Source organism: Lepidothrix coronata, unplaced genomic scaffold, assembly GCF_001604755.1.
Source record: "Lepidothrix coronata isolate B3197 unplaced genomic scaffold, Lepidothrix_coronata-1.0 Scaffold154, whole genome shotgun sequence".
Lineage (NCBI taxonomy): Eukaryota > Metazoa > Chordata > Aves > Passeriformes > Pipridae > Lepidothrix > Lepidothrix coronata.
The window spans coordinates 423,509-442,363 of NW_016690334.1; the positions used below are offsets into that span (position 1 = coordinate 423,509).

The window sequence follows — 18,855 nt, forward strand, 5'->3', positions numbered from 1 at the left end:
TCCCTCAGATAAACTCAGGTTATTTTTAGGGCAGAGGTTAAAGGCAGGCTGAGTTTGTGGAACTAGGAGGGAGATAGATATTTGAAAAAAAAAGATAAATGCAGGTTCAAAATACCCATACAAAAATAAAATGTGCGTGAGTTACTCAGGTTCTGTATTTCTTGAGAAATCCTTCATCTTTGTGATTCACATGCTGTGGGATTTTCGAAGGACTCTGCTCTGGCCTGACTTAGAGTTTTGCATCATAGCCAGCCTGCCCACAAGTGGAAGTGAGCAACACCACACACGAGGAGGAACTAGAGAACTAAGTAACTTGGCTGTGTTTTAGGAGCAGACCATGGAGAGGCAAGGCAGGGAGAACTCCCCGAACTGAAGAGGTTTCTTTACCTGTCTGCAGCAGACCTGTCTTCCCATCGCTGAGCCCAAAGTATTTCTGTATATCCAACAGGATCCCTGCAACAGAGGCAGACACTGAATGGCAGCAGAGTACTCTGCTCATTCCTTGTCATTGCCAACCCAAAAACAGGGCTTGCAAGAACTGCAGCACCTTTAGCTTCTAGTTCAGATTGTAAACCATTATTCTCCCACAAGCACAGATGCACAGAGAATTAAAAATTCTTATCACTATAGATAAAATTAATGATCTTCCACTATATAGGTCTTATGAGAGTCACTGTTTCAACCACAACTGTTCTGTTTCTTTTGCACCATTAGTACCTAAAAAGTTTAGTGTTCAAAGTTGGACACAATGTAGAACAAAGCAGTGGTGAAGTTTGACGCCTCGTGGGTGTTGAGACAAAAAGGTCATTTTTACCTCTACGTCCTGCCAAGGCTGCAGATCTGCATTTCACCTACCTTGCATTTCTGCTTTATATTGCTGAAAAACAATTAAAAATAGCAGAAGATACTGCTTGGAATAAGCACACTTATACTCCAATATTGAAAGATATCATTTTAATAAGGCATTTCTTCTCAGGCTGCTTTAGTTTTGTCAAAATAGATAAAATCATAACATTGTTAAGAGGAAGAAGCCATGACCACGTAAGAGACCAAGTTCTGGGTAACCCGCCTGCTGTGCTCACAGCAGCTGATCTGCAGCAGGACGGAGCTGGGTGAGGTCAGCAAGAGGCCCCTCTGCTCCCACAGTGTGTTTTCCATGTTGTGCCATAAAACTACACTGCTGCAGTTCTTAAAAGCATTGTGGGGCCAGTTACTGTAAAGCTAAATCCATGCTCCCCCTGTCCCCGTGGCTGCAGCATCAGTCCACTCACTGTTTACTGATGTGACTTGAAGTCACATAGAGAAGTCACATAGAACAAGGTCCAACCTAAAGGCAGCTCCAGAGGTTTTACAGCTGTTTCTCAAGGACTCTTGAACATATTTAGGGTTTTTCTAAAGGTCTCAAAAGTAAGTCAGTGATTTCGTTTTGCATCATTAAAACAGGACAATCAATTGTATCTTTCCTTTCTGGCAGCCAGTGATCAGCACATAGAAATACTGGATTACAGGAATTCAGGTTGGGACTCACAGAGTATTTAAAACAAATCAGAGCTAACACAAGACTTGACTTGAACCACAGCTTCATCTCAAACTGACTTTCACACTGAGCACCATTGAATTGCTATTCCTTCCACAGAACTGGAATAACTGACCTGAGCAGTTATTGGCAAATGACAAAGCATTGATTTGAACAGCTTGGAACAGGGTCACAGATCAGAGGGGAAAGGTCTGCATGATCACTGGTTTTAAAAACTGGAGACTCAATTCCAGCAGACAATTTAGCGGAAGAGCTTGTTTTCTGTGTGAAGATTGATGTAAATTCTGTCAAAGCCTGTGAGCAAAACTGCCTGGAAACCACAACTTCACAACTGCCACCAGCTTCTTTCTAATCAGATCCTCAGACCTGCCCTGCTTCTCTTTCCTGTCAAACAACAGGCTCCTGCATGGACAGCCAAACTCAAAAGTACTGCTGGAAGAATTCTGCAGTGCCATTGAATTCTAGGAGATGACCAGTCTGGTGCTGGGGTATAAACTGCAGTTTACAGATGGCCCCCATGGCCCAGGAGGTCACAGAACTAACTAAAAAGTGGTTTACTCGTCTCATGTAATTAAAGGACATGTTTCAAAGGCCTAGCCTCTGCTCTTGAAGGTGCCTCGCTCACAAGAGCGTGCTGGGGAAATTTTAAGCTCCTGGCACATACAAAGACTAGTTCAAAGCCTGGAATGAGCCAAAGGGTTGCTTGCACTTAACCCTTCCAAGTGCATCCCCTCCACACATCCCAGCTCTTGCCTGAAGATGTTTTCATCCACTTCTACTCACTTCCTTCCCTCTTACTGGTGTGGTTAAGAAGTACTCAAAATAAAAAAGCTCAAACTCCTAAACCCCCTCCCCTCTCCATTTTGAAAGATACTGACCGAGTGTCTTGAATTCCTGAATGGTCTAAGTAGTAGAATAATTACTTTATGAACCGCCACTAGTTATTCATTCCAAATTTAGCAACTTGTGTTTTTTCAAGGTTTTAAAATATTTCTGATTTCCAGACCACTCAGAAGTAACATATAGCAAGCTCACAACAAGTGTTTCCTACTGATTTCTAAGCCAGATCCCTGGCAGCATGGGAGATCCTTAGGAGTGATGCTAAACAGAAGAATTTACACAGACCACATTGTGAGAAAAAAACCCACAGATTCCCCATCAGTTTACTAGAAGCAACTCCTTGTTGTTCACCACTAGGAAAAAAAAAAGTTAAAAAATCACATTTTGGAGGAAGGAGATTATTTTTTAGACAAGTTGTATATTTGGTAGGGGATGCTTAGGGAAGTGGGTCTCTGTTCTCTTTACACAATCATGTTACTCCTCATTGCAGGAAGCACACGATTGCCAGCAGCTCACGAGGAAGTTAAGAAAGCCAAAAGTTAACAGAGTTATCTTTTATTGGCACAAAGATAATATAGTTTTTGGACTTTTAATGGAGGGAATGGCACCAGTATTCTCCAGATAAAGGAGTGCCATATGGAATCTACCAGATCCAAAGAAGGTCTGGTAAACTGCTCTACACAGTAAAGGGAAGTTCCTTAGCCAATCTTCTGTAGAGCCCAGACACAAAAATAGACTTTGCTAAAGTCTGTTTATAAGAGATTTAGATTGTAAAATATTATATGACCCTTATAAATATTCTACAAATTATTATTAACTAATACATTATTCCTAGGTGCTTCCAGATTTATAACTGGAAGTTTTATTAAGAGTATGATCGACAGGCTAAGGCAGATAAGTGAGAAAAAATTAAAAGACATAAAGCATATTATTACGTTAGAAACATTTGTAAAGTAGAGCTGTTGAGAACTTACATTTTCCTTAGAGGAAGAAAATAGGCTCTCACCTGGCACAATGAACCAATCCATGAAATTTATTAAATTCCCAAAGCACAGCACAGCAACTACCAGGCAATCCCTCACTGCCGGGCTGTTCCTTGGCGCAGGCACAGCTGGACATCGTGTCCCCTCTCCTGCAGCAGCTCCGTAGTTCTGTCCCTCCAGCAGTGCCTGGAGCTGCAACCCTGTGTCCTCGTGTGCACAGGGGGGCTGCATGTTGCCCTCACCCAGCAGGGAGGATGAAGTGTTTCCCCAGAGCACCAACCCACACGCCAGTTCTGTGTGGGGCTTTGAGGAACTTCAATCACTACGGTCATTTCCGGCCCTCAGAGCTGAAATGAAATGTTCCTGCAGTCAGAAGAACTTATGAAGAAAGGAGCTGCAGTCCTGTGCTTTTGCAGAGGTGCTGAAGAGCAATGCCTTGAAGACAAGGCAAAGTAAATGTAAACAAAAGCCAAGTAACCTGTTGTGCACCTGAGAAATGAAAGTGCACAACTCTGCAGTGATCTCACAGGAACTGCACGTGCAAAAATAACTATAACCTTTTTTAAGTTCTCAGTGAGTTGACAGAGCTAAAAACAGTCTTTCTAGAGAAGAGAGAGAAGGAAATAAAGGGATGCTTGTTTGCTAGACCAGGTACCGGGGTTTTGACTTGAGCTCTCCTTTACCACACACTTGTGCAACTCTGGACAAGTCCTTTGCTTTCTCTGTACCTGATTCTCACCATCCACAACCCCTGGCCTTTAAAATAGAGCTCTGGAGCCTTGGCCCTGCCACCTGACCAGTTATCACCCATGTGCTTTGCACTGGCCACATCTATCCTCACAACAAAATCCTTCCCAGTAAGTTCTTGAATTTTTGGGTCAAATCAGCAGCAGACTCATACTCCAGACTAAGTGCTGGGTTGTGTTTGGTATTTTTAGGGGGGAATACAAAACAAAACCAACATCAACCCATAATGCTCCAGTAAGCAGAGAAAGGGAGGTGGAAACCAACACTTTTCCTCACCCCTGCTGGAACTGTGCACATTCCACAGTTCTGAATCGTGCAAAGGGATTTTTTTCCCCTTACTCCCCTCAAAAACTAGTCCAAAAAGTGAAGAACAGAGGGCACAGGAGGGTGTTCTTGTCCTTTTGGTGCATGTAGGTACCTTTATTTGCTGCCTTTCTTCTGGCCACTCACATTTATTAAAGTGTTCAGTCATGTGTCTTTTGAGCCGTTTTGTGGATTACCAACTTGAGAAAGTAATTTATTTTTTGCACCCTGTTAAAAAAAGTTTAAAGTGAAAATTAACAGTAAACTCTAAGAGTTTAAGAGTGAGGCAGCTAATTGGAATGAGTACTGCTTATGGTTCATGACTCAGGCATGAAGACAAGACTCTGTGGTTGGGGCTTTTTTAAGAACCATGTATTTCACACTTTGGACTAAACTGAAAAGCAAAATAGCACTTAGTATTCTTGGCCATTTTGTAAATCCAGACCCCTTTGCTTCCGTGAGTTTAACAGTGCAGTATTTCATTCTATCTTCATTTTGTGAAGATCTAGTTCTTCATAAACCAGAAGGCAACTTTAATTTTATCATGGGTAAGTCAATATTTATTTCAAGAGGAATTTTTTTTATTTTAACATCTTAGCTCTCAACCTTTCAAGGGAGGATTAGATACAGATCATGGGCATCTTTCCCCAGTCCTGCTCAAGGGAGCTCCCTGTAAGTCAGCTTGTGTCTGAAAACATTTCAGAGTGTTCAGCTTGCTACTGGGAACCAATCTGTGCTCTATGCAATACTATCACCACTACCTTTTTCTCTGTTATAGACCCTTCACTGAGTACATGGCATGTTATCCATGCATCCCACTGCGGCATTAAACCAATGAAGTCAAGAGTTGACTGTGCTTGGGAGCAATAAAGAATCATAGAATATGCCGAGTTGGAAGGGACCCCTCAGGATCAAGTCCAACCCTGCAGAGACCCCCCAACAATCCCACCCTGTCCCTGGGAGCGTTGTCCAAACACTTACTGAACTCTGTCAGGCTTGGTGCTGCGCCCACTGCCCTGAGGAGCCTGTTCCAGTGCCCGACCACCCCCTGGGTAAAACACTTTTTCCTGATATCCAACCTAAACCCCCCCCGCCGTTGCCTCGAGTCCTGTCACCGCTCACGGGAGTGAAGAGATCGGTCCCTGCCCCTCCGCTTCCCCTCGTGAGGGTGCCGAAGGATCATGATCCCTCACGAGGACGCTGAATCAGCACAGCTTTGTAGAGATTAAAAACTTTATCTCCACTCACAGCCGTGGAGAAAAGGCAATCAGAAACACTTATTAAAACCTCCTACTAAAACGGCTTTGCCGAGTCCCCGCGGGCTGTGGCGGTGCCCAGGCGCTGCCTGGCTCTGCCGCTCGATGGCGCTCCAAGCCCGGCCTCTCCCTCCTCTCCATCCTTCAGCAGGAATATTTTCCATGTTTGATGCCCAGCCGCATCTCAGAGCCGGTAAGGAAGGCCTCGCAGGGCGGCTCGTCAGGGTTTAACTCGCACTTTGCATATGTTAAATGCCTTTTGATCCCAACGGCCTCGGAGTTTCCCAGGCACATCCTATATCGCTCTCAGCTGCTGACATTTACTGCTAGACATGATGTTTACAGACAGCCAAAAGCAGGTTTCTAACTGTAACTGCTGAGGCAAGAACTCAATTCTGCTCTTTTGAAACACAATTTCCAAATTATAAATTTTCCAAAGACACAGTCAGATTAAACAGAAAATGTTCCTCACAAACACCAAACCACCAGTTCTAAACTCCTCTTTAACTTTTTCTTCCCTTTCTGCCCTTCATTAAAGTTTCAATCACTTCCACTTCATGATTTTTATTGCTGTGCTACCTGGCCACTGGTACCAGCCCTCACATCCCTTTGCATGTCCCTTTCTTCCTTATCTCATCTCCTTCCATCCCCTCTGAGTTTCACTGTTGGATAAAAGTCTGCAGTGGTTTCTAAAAGGCCCCTGAGACTTTGCCTCCCTCTGTCAGCTCCTAAAGGCATCATTCCTTGACAACCACCTGCCTTTAACTGCCTGCTTGTTCTGGTCTCCAACCACAATTTTCCTGTTCATCCAGACAACACTGTGCAAAAAATTCCTGCAAAACTTTGTGACAATCCACTCCTGCTGTGTGGAATACAGAATACCACTGCACAATACAAGTCAGCTTTTGTTAGGCAAGATTACAGCTCGTTTCTTTATAGGCAATTATTTATTTTCCTTATTTGTTCCTTTCTATCAGTCAGGCAGTTCCTTTCTCAGAACAAAGTGCAGTGTTTGCCTGCACATCTTACCTGGGGGTGCAATATAAAAATTAGCTTTTCTTCCCTGTTGCACTCCTTCAGAAGCTCCGTTCTCTTGGTGGTTCATTTGGGCACGAGATCTCATGGCTGTGCCATGCAGTTAAACCCTTTTGTGCGAGCAGCAAGTCAGAACCTCTTTATTTTCATGTTTGGCACTAGTCCAACACATTTGGTGATACCCAAACTGGCTGGCTGACACTCAGCAGGCCAACAAATGTGCCATACCTGAAACCCAACAGGAGTGTGTGAGAGCTTCCACTTTTCCCAGAAAGGATTTCCAAGTATTTACTACAAAATGCCCCTGAATGTGTTTATATATCTAAATATCCATTAATTGTGGGTGCTGCCACATCCATGAACTGCTTTGGAGCTTTGCCAGAGCCTTCCTAGAAAAGTCCACCAGAAGGGGCATTAATAGTGAACCAAGATGTCAGAAACATATAAATTGAAAATATCTTATTATCCTGATTAACACCAAACCATTTCTGTACATGCAATGAAAAGAAGCTTATTAAGCCACAGAACAGCAAACAGCAACAGTCTGTGAAAGAATTGAATATGGAAATAATATTCCTTGTTGACTATATCTTACAATACTGATTTTAGGAAGAAAGAAATAAGTTGCTTTTGGTATCTCTCTGTGCATGACTCACACAGAGAACATAAAGTAACCAAAAGAAAATATATGCTTGTGTGTATTTGCAAGCTTGTATTTAATGGCTGCAATAGGGTTGCAACCAGCAGTATTTAATGGTGACCATATAAGACTGGTCAGTATTTAATGGTGACCATATAAGACTGGTCAGTATGTAATGGTGACCATATAAGACTGGCCTGCATTTTGAGGTGTAGGTATTTTTAACCCCTTGTGATGGAAGCAGATTCATAAATCATGAGATTTTGCCATCAACTGAGATATGGATTGCTGCAAAACTTAGAAATTTTAGGGTCTGAAAAGATCAGAAGAGTGAAATTTAACATCATCCTGGTAGATAGACAGCTCGATAAATGCATGTCTGGACCTACCCGAAGTATTCCACTCCAAGGAGATCTAAAGGCAATGATAATGACTGCAAAGGAGCTGCAGAGGGACAGAGATTTATGTAAGAGGCTGGGGGGGTTTTGAGGTTTGTCGGTATTGGAACCAGTGCTGGGTTTGAGCCCCGTCTGCAGTGCTAAAACACCGCGTTGGACTGAGCCGAGAACACCCGGGCTGCGGGGCTGCAGGGCAGCAGTTTGACCTGCGGCTCAAACCAAGCAGTGACCAAACCGACCCGAGGGCAGCGGCCCGAGCGGTGTCACCACGTGTGAAATTCAGCGTGCATTTCGGTTCCGGACGATTACAGAGTCAACGCTTCACCCCGCGCTCATAAAAGACGCTCTTACAAAAGTCCAGGGATGACTCATCTCCCAACGTGGGTATTTTCCTTGCCTTTCAGCTCCAGCCTGATGCACATTTGCCAGGCTGTTCTTGCCTTGGAATGCACAGCCCATCCTGCCTGGGGGTGGGGGGAACTCGGAGGGAAGTTTGAGAAAATCTGCACCTGTACTTTGTTGAATCTGCTCTATCTCTCTGTGGTGTTTGTGGCCACATTAGTCACGATTAACATTCAGGTAGCAACTGCTAATGACTTCAAATACTGTTAGGAAATACTTAGGATTTTAGAATGACATTTAGTAACTGAATAATCAAGACCAGATTGCCACAGTTTTTCTTCACCTTTGCAGGCAGAACTAAATGTATGAGCCATTATTCAATTTGTGTCTCTTGCCTTTGCCTACATCTCTTGGAACAAATATGTAACAAGGGACTCAATCATCCAGACTAACAATCTTTATGAGTTCACTGCACTTCATGAGCAATCTTCTGTTACCAAAAAACTTCAAGAAAACCAACTGGAGCACCTGATTCACTATACACTTAATTGGAAAATATTTGCCTGGAAGATTCTCATTCTGTGAGTTTCAATAAATGCTACATTTTTAGCCACCACATCCCTTTTGCCTCCTTAGCCTGAATTTCCATCTAAAATGCTTCTTTTCACGTTGCCTGGATAATAGCACAAAACACAGTGTGGATCCAGTGGAAATGTACTTTAGCCTTGTGATAGCAGCAAATAAAATTTACACACTCTAAACTATAAAATCTACTTTTTCATTATTACTGACAAATAAGCTATATATAACTTCCTACTTCCTGGAATGCAGATCATGCTTTTGGTTGAGCTGAGAAGCAGGTTCAGACTCTTCTCCTACAGCTTTTAAATTAAGAAACAAACTGCAACTTTATAAAAAATTTCTTGAGGTTCTTACCTAAATAACTCATGTCACAGGTAACATTCTCCTCGGTTGTATCCATATAATTCTGCCCCAAAAGGTACAGCAGAAGAAATTACAGTTCCAGCACATAATCACAGAGCAGCAGAAGATGAACATGCTCCAGTTCTATTAACTGCTCCCTCCTTCTTCTCTGGGAAAGCAAAAAGAAAAGAAAAAAAAAATCCTCCTTTGCAAATGAGAACATCTTGCACTAACATCAGACAAAGGAGGAAGCTGCACATCACTGAACAGAGTTGCTCCTTGTAGCTGAGATTTGCTCCAGCACAGAGCAGCTCATGGAGGTCAGGAGAACAGAGGCATTAGAGTTACCAGGCCCCAAAGATATGATTTCACTAACCAGCTTATCTGCTTTGGCCTTTACCAGTGTTTTTAGCTCAAGCTTATTTTTATTGGTGTAGCTGATAAGTGAATGTCTCACATTTTAGGATTCTGCTTACTTCTGGCACAATTGCAGCAGAAAAGGGCTGTGACATCTGCTTGGATTTGGGGAGAAAACTGTGGGATTAAATGTCTCTTTAACCTATGTTTTGACCTTTCTACCACAGTGAAACATTCATCCCCAGAAGAACCATTAGTTGACCACTGCAATCTTCACTTTGATACACCAGAGTCCTCTTAATTAAGATAACAGCATAACAGATAAGGAGTCATTCGTTCTGAGTAATGACAGACAAGTACTGACAGAACAAAAACAGAGGCCTTTCCCTATGAGGCCTCTTTATCCCCACCCTGCTACCTCCAAGCTGAAAGGGAAGATTATTCTGCAAGTGAACACTATTTTAATCACTACAGAGAATGTTAAGGTTGGGGTTAACTAAAAATTTGAATAAACACTGATTTAAATTAAAAATAGTCTAATTAAGTATTGAGAATGACTTTACTTCCCAGAAGAGAGTCCTGCACAAGGAGATTTACTGTCGCCCTCAGTGCTTCCAGGAAGGCAAAGTGAGACAATATTCAGCCTTTTGGGAAGGGTAAGTACATGAACTCACTAGAGCCAGGCTTAACTGATAGCACTGGGAAACAAATTCTGCCAGCAACAAAAGAAAAACATTGTCATTTTGAAGCACTAACCCCAGGATGCTGATGTTTATGACAGTTATTATGTAAATATTTGGAAGTTATGGTGCAATTCAGACAGGGAACTGGGGTTAAAATATACCTATACTATCACTGATGGGTACCCACCTCAGGCAGAGGGCAGCTCCCACCCCAAAATCAGAACAAATGCAAAAAGTGACCAGAGTCACTCTTTTCCAGGGCACCTTCTGTTTGATTTTAACCCACTAGAGATAAAGAAGTCTGTACAAATCTTGGCCAGTCAAACATCTGCCTTTGATGAAAAAAAACTCAAAAAATCCATGAACACGGAGCAAAAAAAAAAGTGAAGTGTGGGAAGGATCATCTGTAGTTATATTGGAAATCTGGGAGACAAGGAGTTGGGAAGGATTCCTGGCTCTGCACTTCCTGTGCTAAAACAAAGGGACTTCAGGCCTGTAATTCTAAATCAAATTATACCTGTAAAGGGAGAAAGAAAACAATAAATATTAACACTTCTACAGTTCTGATTCTTGTTAATTAATGCACAAGATGGTTTCAGTACTTGGTTCTTAAAGCTCTGCTTTGCATGCAATATTCTTTACAAAATTTGCAACTATAGTAATAAAATTACTGTATGAATCCTCTATTAATTACTTAGCAATACTAAAGTAAAAGGATAGAAATTTCACTTCTCTCCATTCGTTCCATTCACAATCTCCTTCCATTCACTCCTTACATTACCAGAAATTTTACCTGGTCTCAAAAACCTGTTCCATATAAAATTGCAAAGTATATGAACAGCCTCTGGCCTTTCTTCCTTTCCTGCCTGGAGTCATGTTGGCATTTGCACACTTTAAACACTTTTGATACAGCATAATAATACAGAATCTCAGGCTGATAATAAAAGAATTTTGTTCTCATGATTTCAAGAAGCTACTTTTGCTTAAGACAAGTTCAGCACCAGTGGAAGAACTATTATCTCTTTGTTCTTATGAGCCAGCAACCAGCAAAGTCTCTTTTCCATACTTCAAAGTAGCTTTTTGGATTCTTTTCATATTAGTCGATACTTAGTTTTTAATCGTGTTCCCCTGTTATGTAACACTGTTGTCTCAAGCTAAAAATAAGACATAGTAGAAAGTAATACTGATGTAATGCTACGACTCTTATCAATAGGAGCATTAATATCAACTTCAGCTGGTGCGTTTGCTTGGAAAAAAGTGTTATGAGAATTTATTATTGTAAATCCCAAAGTTAAATGAAGCTAAGAAGAGCCTTTGTTTCAAAGCCCAGAACGGTCGCAGGAGTTTAACTGGCTTCTCAAAGTCATGGAAGAACTGCAGTCACTCCATTTGCCAAACTGCCAAAAAAAAATATTTTCTTTACCTCACAACAAGGCTTATGTCAACAGAGCATCTTCTGACTTGGTTCATTAAAGTGCTTCCTTAAGAAATAATTTTAAACTACAGAATCAGGCCGGTGTAAATCAGCAAAGTGATTAATCTGTTCAAAAAGCCAAATATAACTGAAGCCACCTGTGTTTTCACTGCCTCCATTCTCCCTCCCCCCTTTCCTCCTCCTCCGAGGAGTTCACAGTCCTGACAGAAAAGCAAACCAGTCCTACCCAGCCCCACACTGAGCTCAGGCAAACCCAGCACTGCAGTGAGGAGTTACCAGACCCCACAGCCCTTTTGTCCACCCCTTTTTCCAGCCACAGCCCTGCCTGGTGCTCCAAAGCCAGGCTTTTCCTTGGGCTCCTGCTAAAATTAAATTCAATGCCAGAGTACCTGTGTATAATATAAGAATTGTGCTTGTATAGTTTTCCAGTAGAGGCAAATATTGTGTTATAACTCTCCAGCCCACTGATGGCTGGGTTTACAATACCTTAACCTATTTTGCTTCCCTTATGGGACTAATCCTCATCCAACACCTATAACTGCACCCACATTGAGGGATGTGGCCCTTGAACTGTTGCCTGTGCTCATGTACAGCCCTTGTGCAGGGCATATTATACCCCCTGCTCTGTTCCTCTCGGAATTTCTATCCAAACCCTCCCTGTCTGCAGACAGATTTCCTTCCCTTTTGTGCACTGCACTAATTTTGGGCTCGCAAAGGCACCAGAATGTGTCAGGTACAAATATGAGCATATCTCAAAGAACTGCAAGTTTACTGTTCCAGGAAAAAATTCACTTTGTTGCCAAGCACTTTCTATACCTCATAATCAACAATTTCCGGCCACAATTCGAGGCAGGAGGCTTCAACTGGGATACATTTTGCAAAACGAGTTTTTAGGATACATTTTGCAAAATGTGGGCAAAAGAGGAGAATTTATCAGTTTAAAAGGCAAAACAATTTTTTAAAGTGCAATTCTTTATTTTAAACCGAGTATATCTGTCCTTTTAAAAACAGCCCCATCTAAAATAAAATGTGAAATAAGGGCAGCCCACACGCCATGAAATCCAGCAGCACCGGGTACAGAATATCCCAGGAGCTCGGGCTTGCTGCAGAAATTTCAGAGAAAGTCAAAACACTGAACTGGTGGGTGTTACTGAGTAAGTGGCTGGAAATAGCACAGGAGTGCTGAACCAGCTCCTTCCAGCACAGCTTCACCTGCAGGTGCAGAAAGAAAGCGATTTCTTCATTTCGGTTTATTCAACAAGTTCATTTTGATGACTGGTTCATTAAGAGATGAGAACTAAACAGGGGTTTGGAAAAGGAACCAGCTTGGTTTTCCCTTTTCCCAGCTATGCACCAAATCAAGCTGCAGGATGATGAGCTCTAACCTGTGGGAGGATGAGCTCTGGTAGTATGAATATCTTGGAAGCTGGGGGAGCTAAAACCAAATTTTCATCTCTCATTAATGATCCCTTTGTGCATTTTAACTGAATCTCATCACATGTAACTTAACAGAAAGAATCAGTTAAAAGCTCACAGAATCTCTTAAAGAAAAGGTTTCAAATAGTACTTGAACCAAATCAGAACTTTGAATAGATATATATGTCCACATATCTTAAATCAATGACTACTCCAGTCCTGCTGACTGTCAAAAAGTAGCATGCTGCCAAGCACAAGGAATCTACTGACATTTAAGAAAATAATTAAGAATTATAAATGTAAAATAAATCATGTAAATTATGATCTCTTGCTTGCCATTTTAAACCATCAGTGAATTATTTAAATCTCTTGTTTAAGCCAACAATAGAAAAAGGAAGAAGTGAAAACAGTATTTTAACTTCTGGCAGCAAATTTACATACAAATAACCATTCTTGAGTATATGTCCTTGTTTTCTTCAAGAAAGAATTCTGATGTTTATTGTCTTCCAGTAACATGCCAGCATTTCAGAAAAGGCAAATCAATTCTGACCTGCCTCCTATTTCCCATCCCCGTGTTTGTTCCAAGGATTGAACACTGACACAGCAGTGGATCTCATGACTGCTTTCCATCAGGTATGTTAAACTGATTGTAATTAGGTCAGGCTTTGCAGGTTGCAAAGTAAAAATCTCTCGCACTCGGTTCTTTAGAAATATAAGTTAGAAAATTGCAATTTTCATTTTGGTTTAACCCTCCCCATCACTGTTTTGGCATTCAAGACAGTCTCTCGTCATTTATTTCTGCTGCTTTTGTTTGCAGTTTTATTTCGATGTCGTTTCTCGCTAATAACGAGGGAAGAAGTTCAATTCTGAAGAAATTATGACCATGTTGTGTGAAGTGACCACCTCTCAGGGGTCATTTCACCCTCTGCTGCCATTAATGACCAGGCATGTCTCCATTTCCCAGCTGGGAACACTATCAGTTTAAGTAATAGTTTAAGCTTATACAAATAAAGTTTGGAACAAGGTCATTCTGGTTTACCCAGGTCTTAAACAGCACCTTCCTGCCAAAAGCCTGAGTCAGCACCACCATAAGAATCCATAGGGATTTCCTGCAGTTCCTGAGACTGTTTTAACACAGCCATTCCTGTCAAGGTTGATTCACACCACAAATCTTACCCAAAAGTCCAGCCAAAACACTTTGTTCAGGTGTCAGCCTTCAGTGAACAACTTAGTCCACAGATACATCCCCTCTCCCTGGTTCAAGGAATCACTGTCCGTGTTTCATGCCACAACCAAAACCTTTATCTGTGGTCAGTGACCCAGTGGGAATACTGCTGGATTTGTTAAGGAATGACAGAGAGACACATGGAGAGGTTTGAACATTACAGTCATTGTGGTTTCATGTATCAGGGAATGGGAGTCAGGACCAGCTCCTATTTCTGGCTCCAGGGCTTGCTCTGCTATCCTGGGCAAGACAGTTTAGCACCGTGGACTGCCATCCTATCTGGACTCGCAGGGAAGAGGGAGAGCCTTCCCTGTACAGGAGATCCTGGAGGATTAGTGTAAACCCAGCAGGGCTCTGATCTCAGCTGGAGAAGCTGAGCCTTGCTACAATACAAGTCGATACCAATGTTTTCATCATGCCCTGCACGGAGGCAGGTTCTGAAGAGATGTGTTGTAGCAGCTGCAGCAATTCCTGCCCCAGGCTCCTCTCTGTTTGCCATGCTACTGATTCACTGGTCCAGATTTTTCCAGGAAATCCCGCTTCTTTGCACACACACCCACTTCCCAGTGAAACATGAGCCCAACGTTTGAGTAACAGTTAAACTTTTGAACCTGTTGTGTAGAGGAGTAGCCTTCAACTTAACACAAATACTTGAGGCCAGACTGATGTGTTCAGCCCGGGTTTAGTCCCTGCTTTATTTATAGGTCACAGTGGATTGGGAACAAAACAGTTTTTAGTCCTTGTTATGCTCTTATTCAGGCCAGCAAGGAGCTATGAATTGAACCCAAAATACAGTGAATTGCCGTCTCCTTTTCCTCCCAAATTCTCTTTTCACAATGAACTTTCAGAGCATTTCTCTTCATGAGACACATTCATGGTACTGGCCATGTTACCCTTGCATACAATACGTGAAGAGGTAATTTAGATTTTACTGCTCACAAGCAAACTCAGTCCAGGCTTATTCAAAAGAGAGACTCCTTAGAGCAAACTACTTACATATCAGTGAATGCACAGCAAAACCAAGTGCAAGGGGGTAGGCTGGAACACAGAACTGCTCAGCAAACTGATCCTATCTCCTGGTGACAATTTGCATCCAGAATATAAGCCCTTAAAAACACTCAGCCTTTACTGTTAAGAAAACAACTTGTTTGCTAAATATAAACTGTGAGAAACCCAAGCCTGCAAATGCAATAATGGACATAGAAATGGTCCCTGTTGCCTGACAGGGACTGGTTTTAAGCCTAAAAACTGATACCTCACAGTGCTGCCATTTAGAATGTCTCTTCAGTGACTCCAGCATGTAAAATGAGAGGAACATTGCAGAACATGAGCAGGGAGCTGTGTCTATCTTACCATCAGCTTTTTGAGTTTGCCAAGAAGCTGAAGCAGGGGAGCAGATGATGTTAACAGTGTGAATCCAGCTGGAAGACTCCACTTAACAGAAACTATGTACCAGTGTAATCTGTGATTTGTGTCGTGAGGGAGGAACTGGGGGAGAAAGTCAAAGGAAAGACATCACAGTCAAGCAAAGCAAGATGCTGAATTTGAAACCTTGATCCTTTTTAAGGTGACAGAAAAAGTTCCAGGATTTCCTATTCTAACCATGACATGAATGATTATGATAATATAGCCTTGCCAAAGGAAAAGATTAATGCAAATGGCTGTGAGAGCTAAGCAGTCATTAGACAAGAAATGGTCTCAGAAAAAAGAAAGAAATCTAAATTCTTATTGCCCTTCCATTCAGTGCAGAGACGGGAGAGATGGTTGCACAGAGGCTGCATGCCAGAGACAGGAATAAAACAAATTCAAGAAAACACTCTCTCTTATCTTGAGATCTTTTCCTCCAATGTGCTGCATGTTGCCTCAGCAAATGGGAGGACAAGGTGTTTGTGCATAGGCAGTACAGAAAGCAGATATTAACAGAACAGAGGATCACTGCATCCAGCAGGGAAAGGCTTCTCCCTCTTGTCAGACAGCTTGGTGTGTTTAACCTGGCAAAGGGAAGCTGTAAGAGAGCTCACTTGCTCTTTACAAGTTAAACAAGTGAACACCAGACAAAACAGNGCAACATGACCTGGGAGCCAACAGAGTTCCTTCTCTGCTGAGGCAGGACAGCTCCATTTTCATGATGGGATTCCACGGAGTCTTTACTGGGGCAAGGAAACACTAAACTCGCTTATGCCCCGGTCACACACCTGCCCTCCCCACTGTGGCCGTGCTGGACATTTTGCAGCTGCACCCAAGGTGATTTCACAGAGCAAGGTTACAGCACTTCAAGCTGCCAATGCTTCCTATAATGAAACAAACTACTTTTATAAACTAGGGTTGAATCTGCTGCCAGAATAAAGGAATCCAGGTCATTTGTGCCAGCTTAAACCGAATCCTTTCTTTCCCCAACCCACAGCCTTCTGTGTTCCTTACAAGGAAATTCATACACGAGGTGCAGGAGACCACAGAAAACTTCCTTTCAGATGATTGCCACCGAGTGACCTGATGGTGAGGAATTCAGGATGATTTTGATTAACAGAATGTAATAGAAATAGAGTTGTTTCATATAACCTTTCAGTCTTCAGTGCTGTAGTTAGGTCCTCTATTAATAGAACTGTCAGAAAGTGTACTCATGCCTGAACTGACATCAGGTACAGAAAGTTGAGCGAGTGAATTTAGTGCTGGCTTAACTGACATTGTGAAGAAAGCCTACCTTTTATTCCTGAAAGAGAAATACCATCCACAATAGTGTCACTTCCCATCAACACGCCTGAATTCCAATCTGGGTGACTGTCTCTTAGCATAATAAGTTTACAAAATGCACTCGCACGTGATAGCCTTCTATGTTTAAATGGATAGATGGTTTTTAAGACTGAATGAACCTGACTGGAGCAATACAAAATACAAATACAAAATGCATTCAGGAATTTGAGTCAACCTACAAAGGAGAAAGGCTTTCACAAAGACTTTCTTTGGCAAAGAACACCCTTGTGAGATGAATTGTGGCAATGGTATCATACACTGTGGAATGTCTTCTGTCATCCTAGTTTAATCATTGAAAAGGACACAGATTTAATCAGAACTGCAAGAACATCTGGGAATAGTATTCTGATTAATTGTACTAGCACAGTAATGAAACTCTCAGACTTGGGCCTTCCAAATTGCAGCATGGGAAATGACTTCAGCAGCTCCAACCAAAAACATCTCTCTCACAGGCTTGTTCTCTTTCCTTCGTTGCAAGTCAAGTTTGGTGTTCACAAAGAAAATAAACCCTGTGTAGTAGAAAAAATAAAGAGGGCTGCTTTTGTAAAGGGTTTGAACAGTTTTGTCAAACGGATACAGGATAAATTCCTTTGTAGTAATTTCTTTCTGCAGTAGAGCAGGGAGTTCCCTGCTCTCTGTCACTGGCAATAATGGTTCATCCAATTAGCCAGAAACTGCATTTACTTGAGAACTGAAATGTAAAATTAAGAGAATCCAATAGGATGCTAAAAGACTATGAGAGAGATGCAAAGCAGCCCATATCTTTTATTTTAGAATCTCACATACCTATTTATCACAGTATATTTTTCACAGTCCACACATGAGCATACAGACAACTTGTATTTTTGTCAGACCTCTCCTGGCCCTTTACTTAGTTCTTTGGGATAAATTATCTTAATTTTTAGCTCTTTCCCTGAGCAGTGCCTGTCCTCAGACTTGCAGTCATGTCCCCAAAAAGCCCCTTTTCTGGAGGCATTTGCTGGAGATCCAAACTCAAGCCTAGGTTGTCCTCCAGGGGTACACTAATGCAGGAGAGCCCCTTCACCCTTCACAGGTATAAGGGTTGATTTAGGCCTTTTATCCCGCTTTTTACCTTTCCTGGGCATGTCCTCCTGCTCAAAACCGCCTGTATTTTAGCGGGTTGGGAGACGGCAGCTGTCTGAGGGCTCTGAGGAAAGACCATGGCCAGGGAGCTGTTCTTACTTACTGTTCTGAGGGCAGACGTGTCCAGCCAGCTGTCCCTCTGGAGAATCCCTCAGCCCTCAGAGGTGCCGGCAGAGACAGCCAGGACAGCACTGTGCTCCTCGCAGAATCGTAGAAAAATATGTTATGGGTTGGAATGGACCTTAAAGATCATCTCATTCCAAAACCCTGCCATGGGCAGGGACACCTTCCACTAGCCCAGGTTGCTCCAAGCTCTGTGCAACCTGGCCTTGGACACTTCCAGGGATCCAGGGGCAGCCACAGCTTCTCTGGGTAACCTGTGCCAGGGCCTCACCACCCTCACGGGTAAGAATTTCGTCCTAAAAATGTCTTTCATGAGGACGTGCACAGAATCACAGAATTGTTAGGGTTGGAAGGGACCTCTGGAGATCACCCAGTCCAACCCCAGGCCAAGGCAGGGTTACCCAGAGCAGGTCACACAGGGACCCGTCCAGGTGGGTTGGAATGTCTCCAGAGAGGGAGACTCCACGACCGCCCTGGGCAGCTGTTCCAGCGCTCTGCCACCCTCAACAGAGAGAAGTTCTTCCTCATGTGGAGGTGAAACTTCTTGTGATTTAGTTTACGGCCACAGGCGTCCTTCGCGAGGACATTCCCCTCACGAACCGCTCGCCCGCAGACTGGGCTTTAACAGCGGGGGGGGTGAGGGGAGGACAGGGACCTTCCCAACATGGCGGCCGGACGCCGCTACCGCCTGCCCGCCCCTCTCAAGATGGCGGCGCGGAAGGGCCGGGCGCGCCTGCGCGGCGCCGAGTGCGGTGA

The 18,855-nt window shown here is 42.9% G+C and overlaps 1 protein-coding gene across 10 annotated transcripts in view; it reads right to left on the reverse strand.

Annotated features, from left to right (window-relative positions):
* Window positions 1-18,792, reverse strand: part of SPNS3 (sphingolipid transporter 3 (putative)) — a 53,497-nt gene extending 34,705 nt beyond the window's left edge. For 6 of the 10 annotated variants that reach the window (XR_001877030.1, XR_001877031.1, XR_001877029.1 and 3 more), the window contains exons 1-3: window positions 4,526-4,637; window positions 3,384-3,707; window positions 388-453 (exon numbers count right to left, since the gene is read on the reverse strand). Coding sequence is in view for 7 of the 10 variants with exons in the window: in XM_017828856.1 (XP_017684345.1) it covers window positions 388-453; window positions 3,384-3,591 (274 nt within the window). In the remaining 3 variants the exon portion in view is untranslated. Of the gene's footprint in view, window positions 1-387; window positions 454-3,383; window positions 3,708-4,525; window positions 4,638-6,695; window positions 6,930-9,017; window positions 9,175-10,232; window positions 10,563-18,079; window positions 18,257-18,699 lie in introns of those variants that run through there. The other 4 variants (XM_017828855.1, XM_017828854.1, XM_017828853.1 and 1 more) reach the window with 4 other exon arrangements.
* Between the last annotated feature and the right edge of the window lie 63 nt (window positions 18,793-18,855).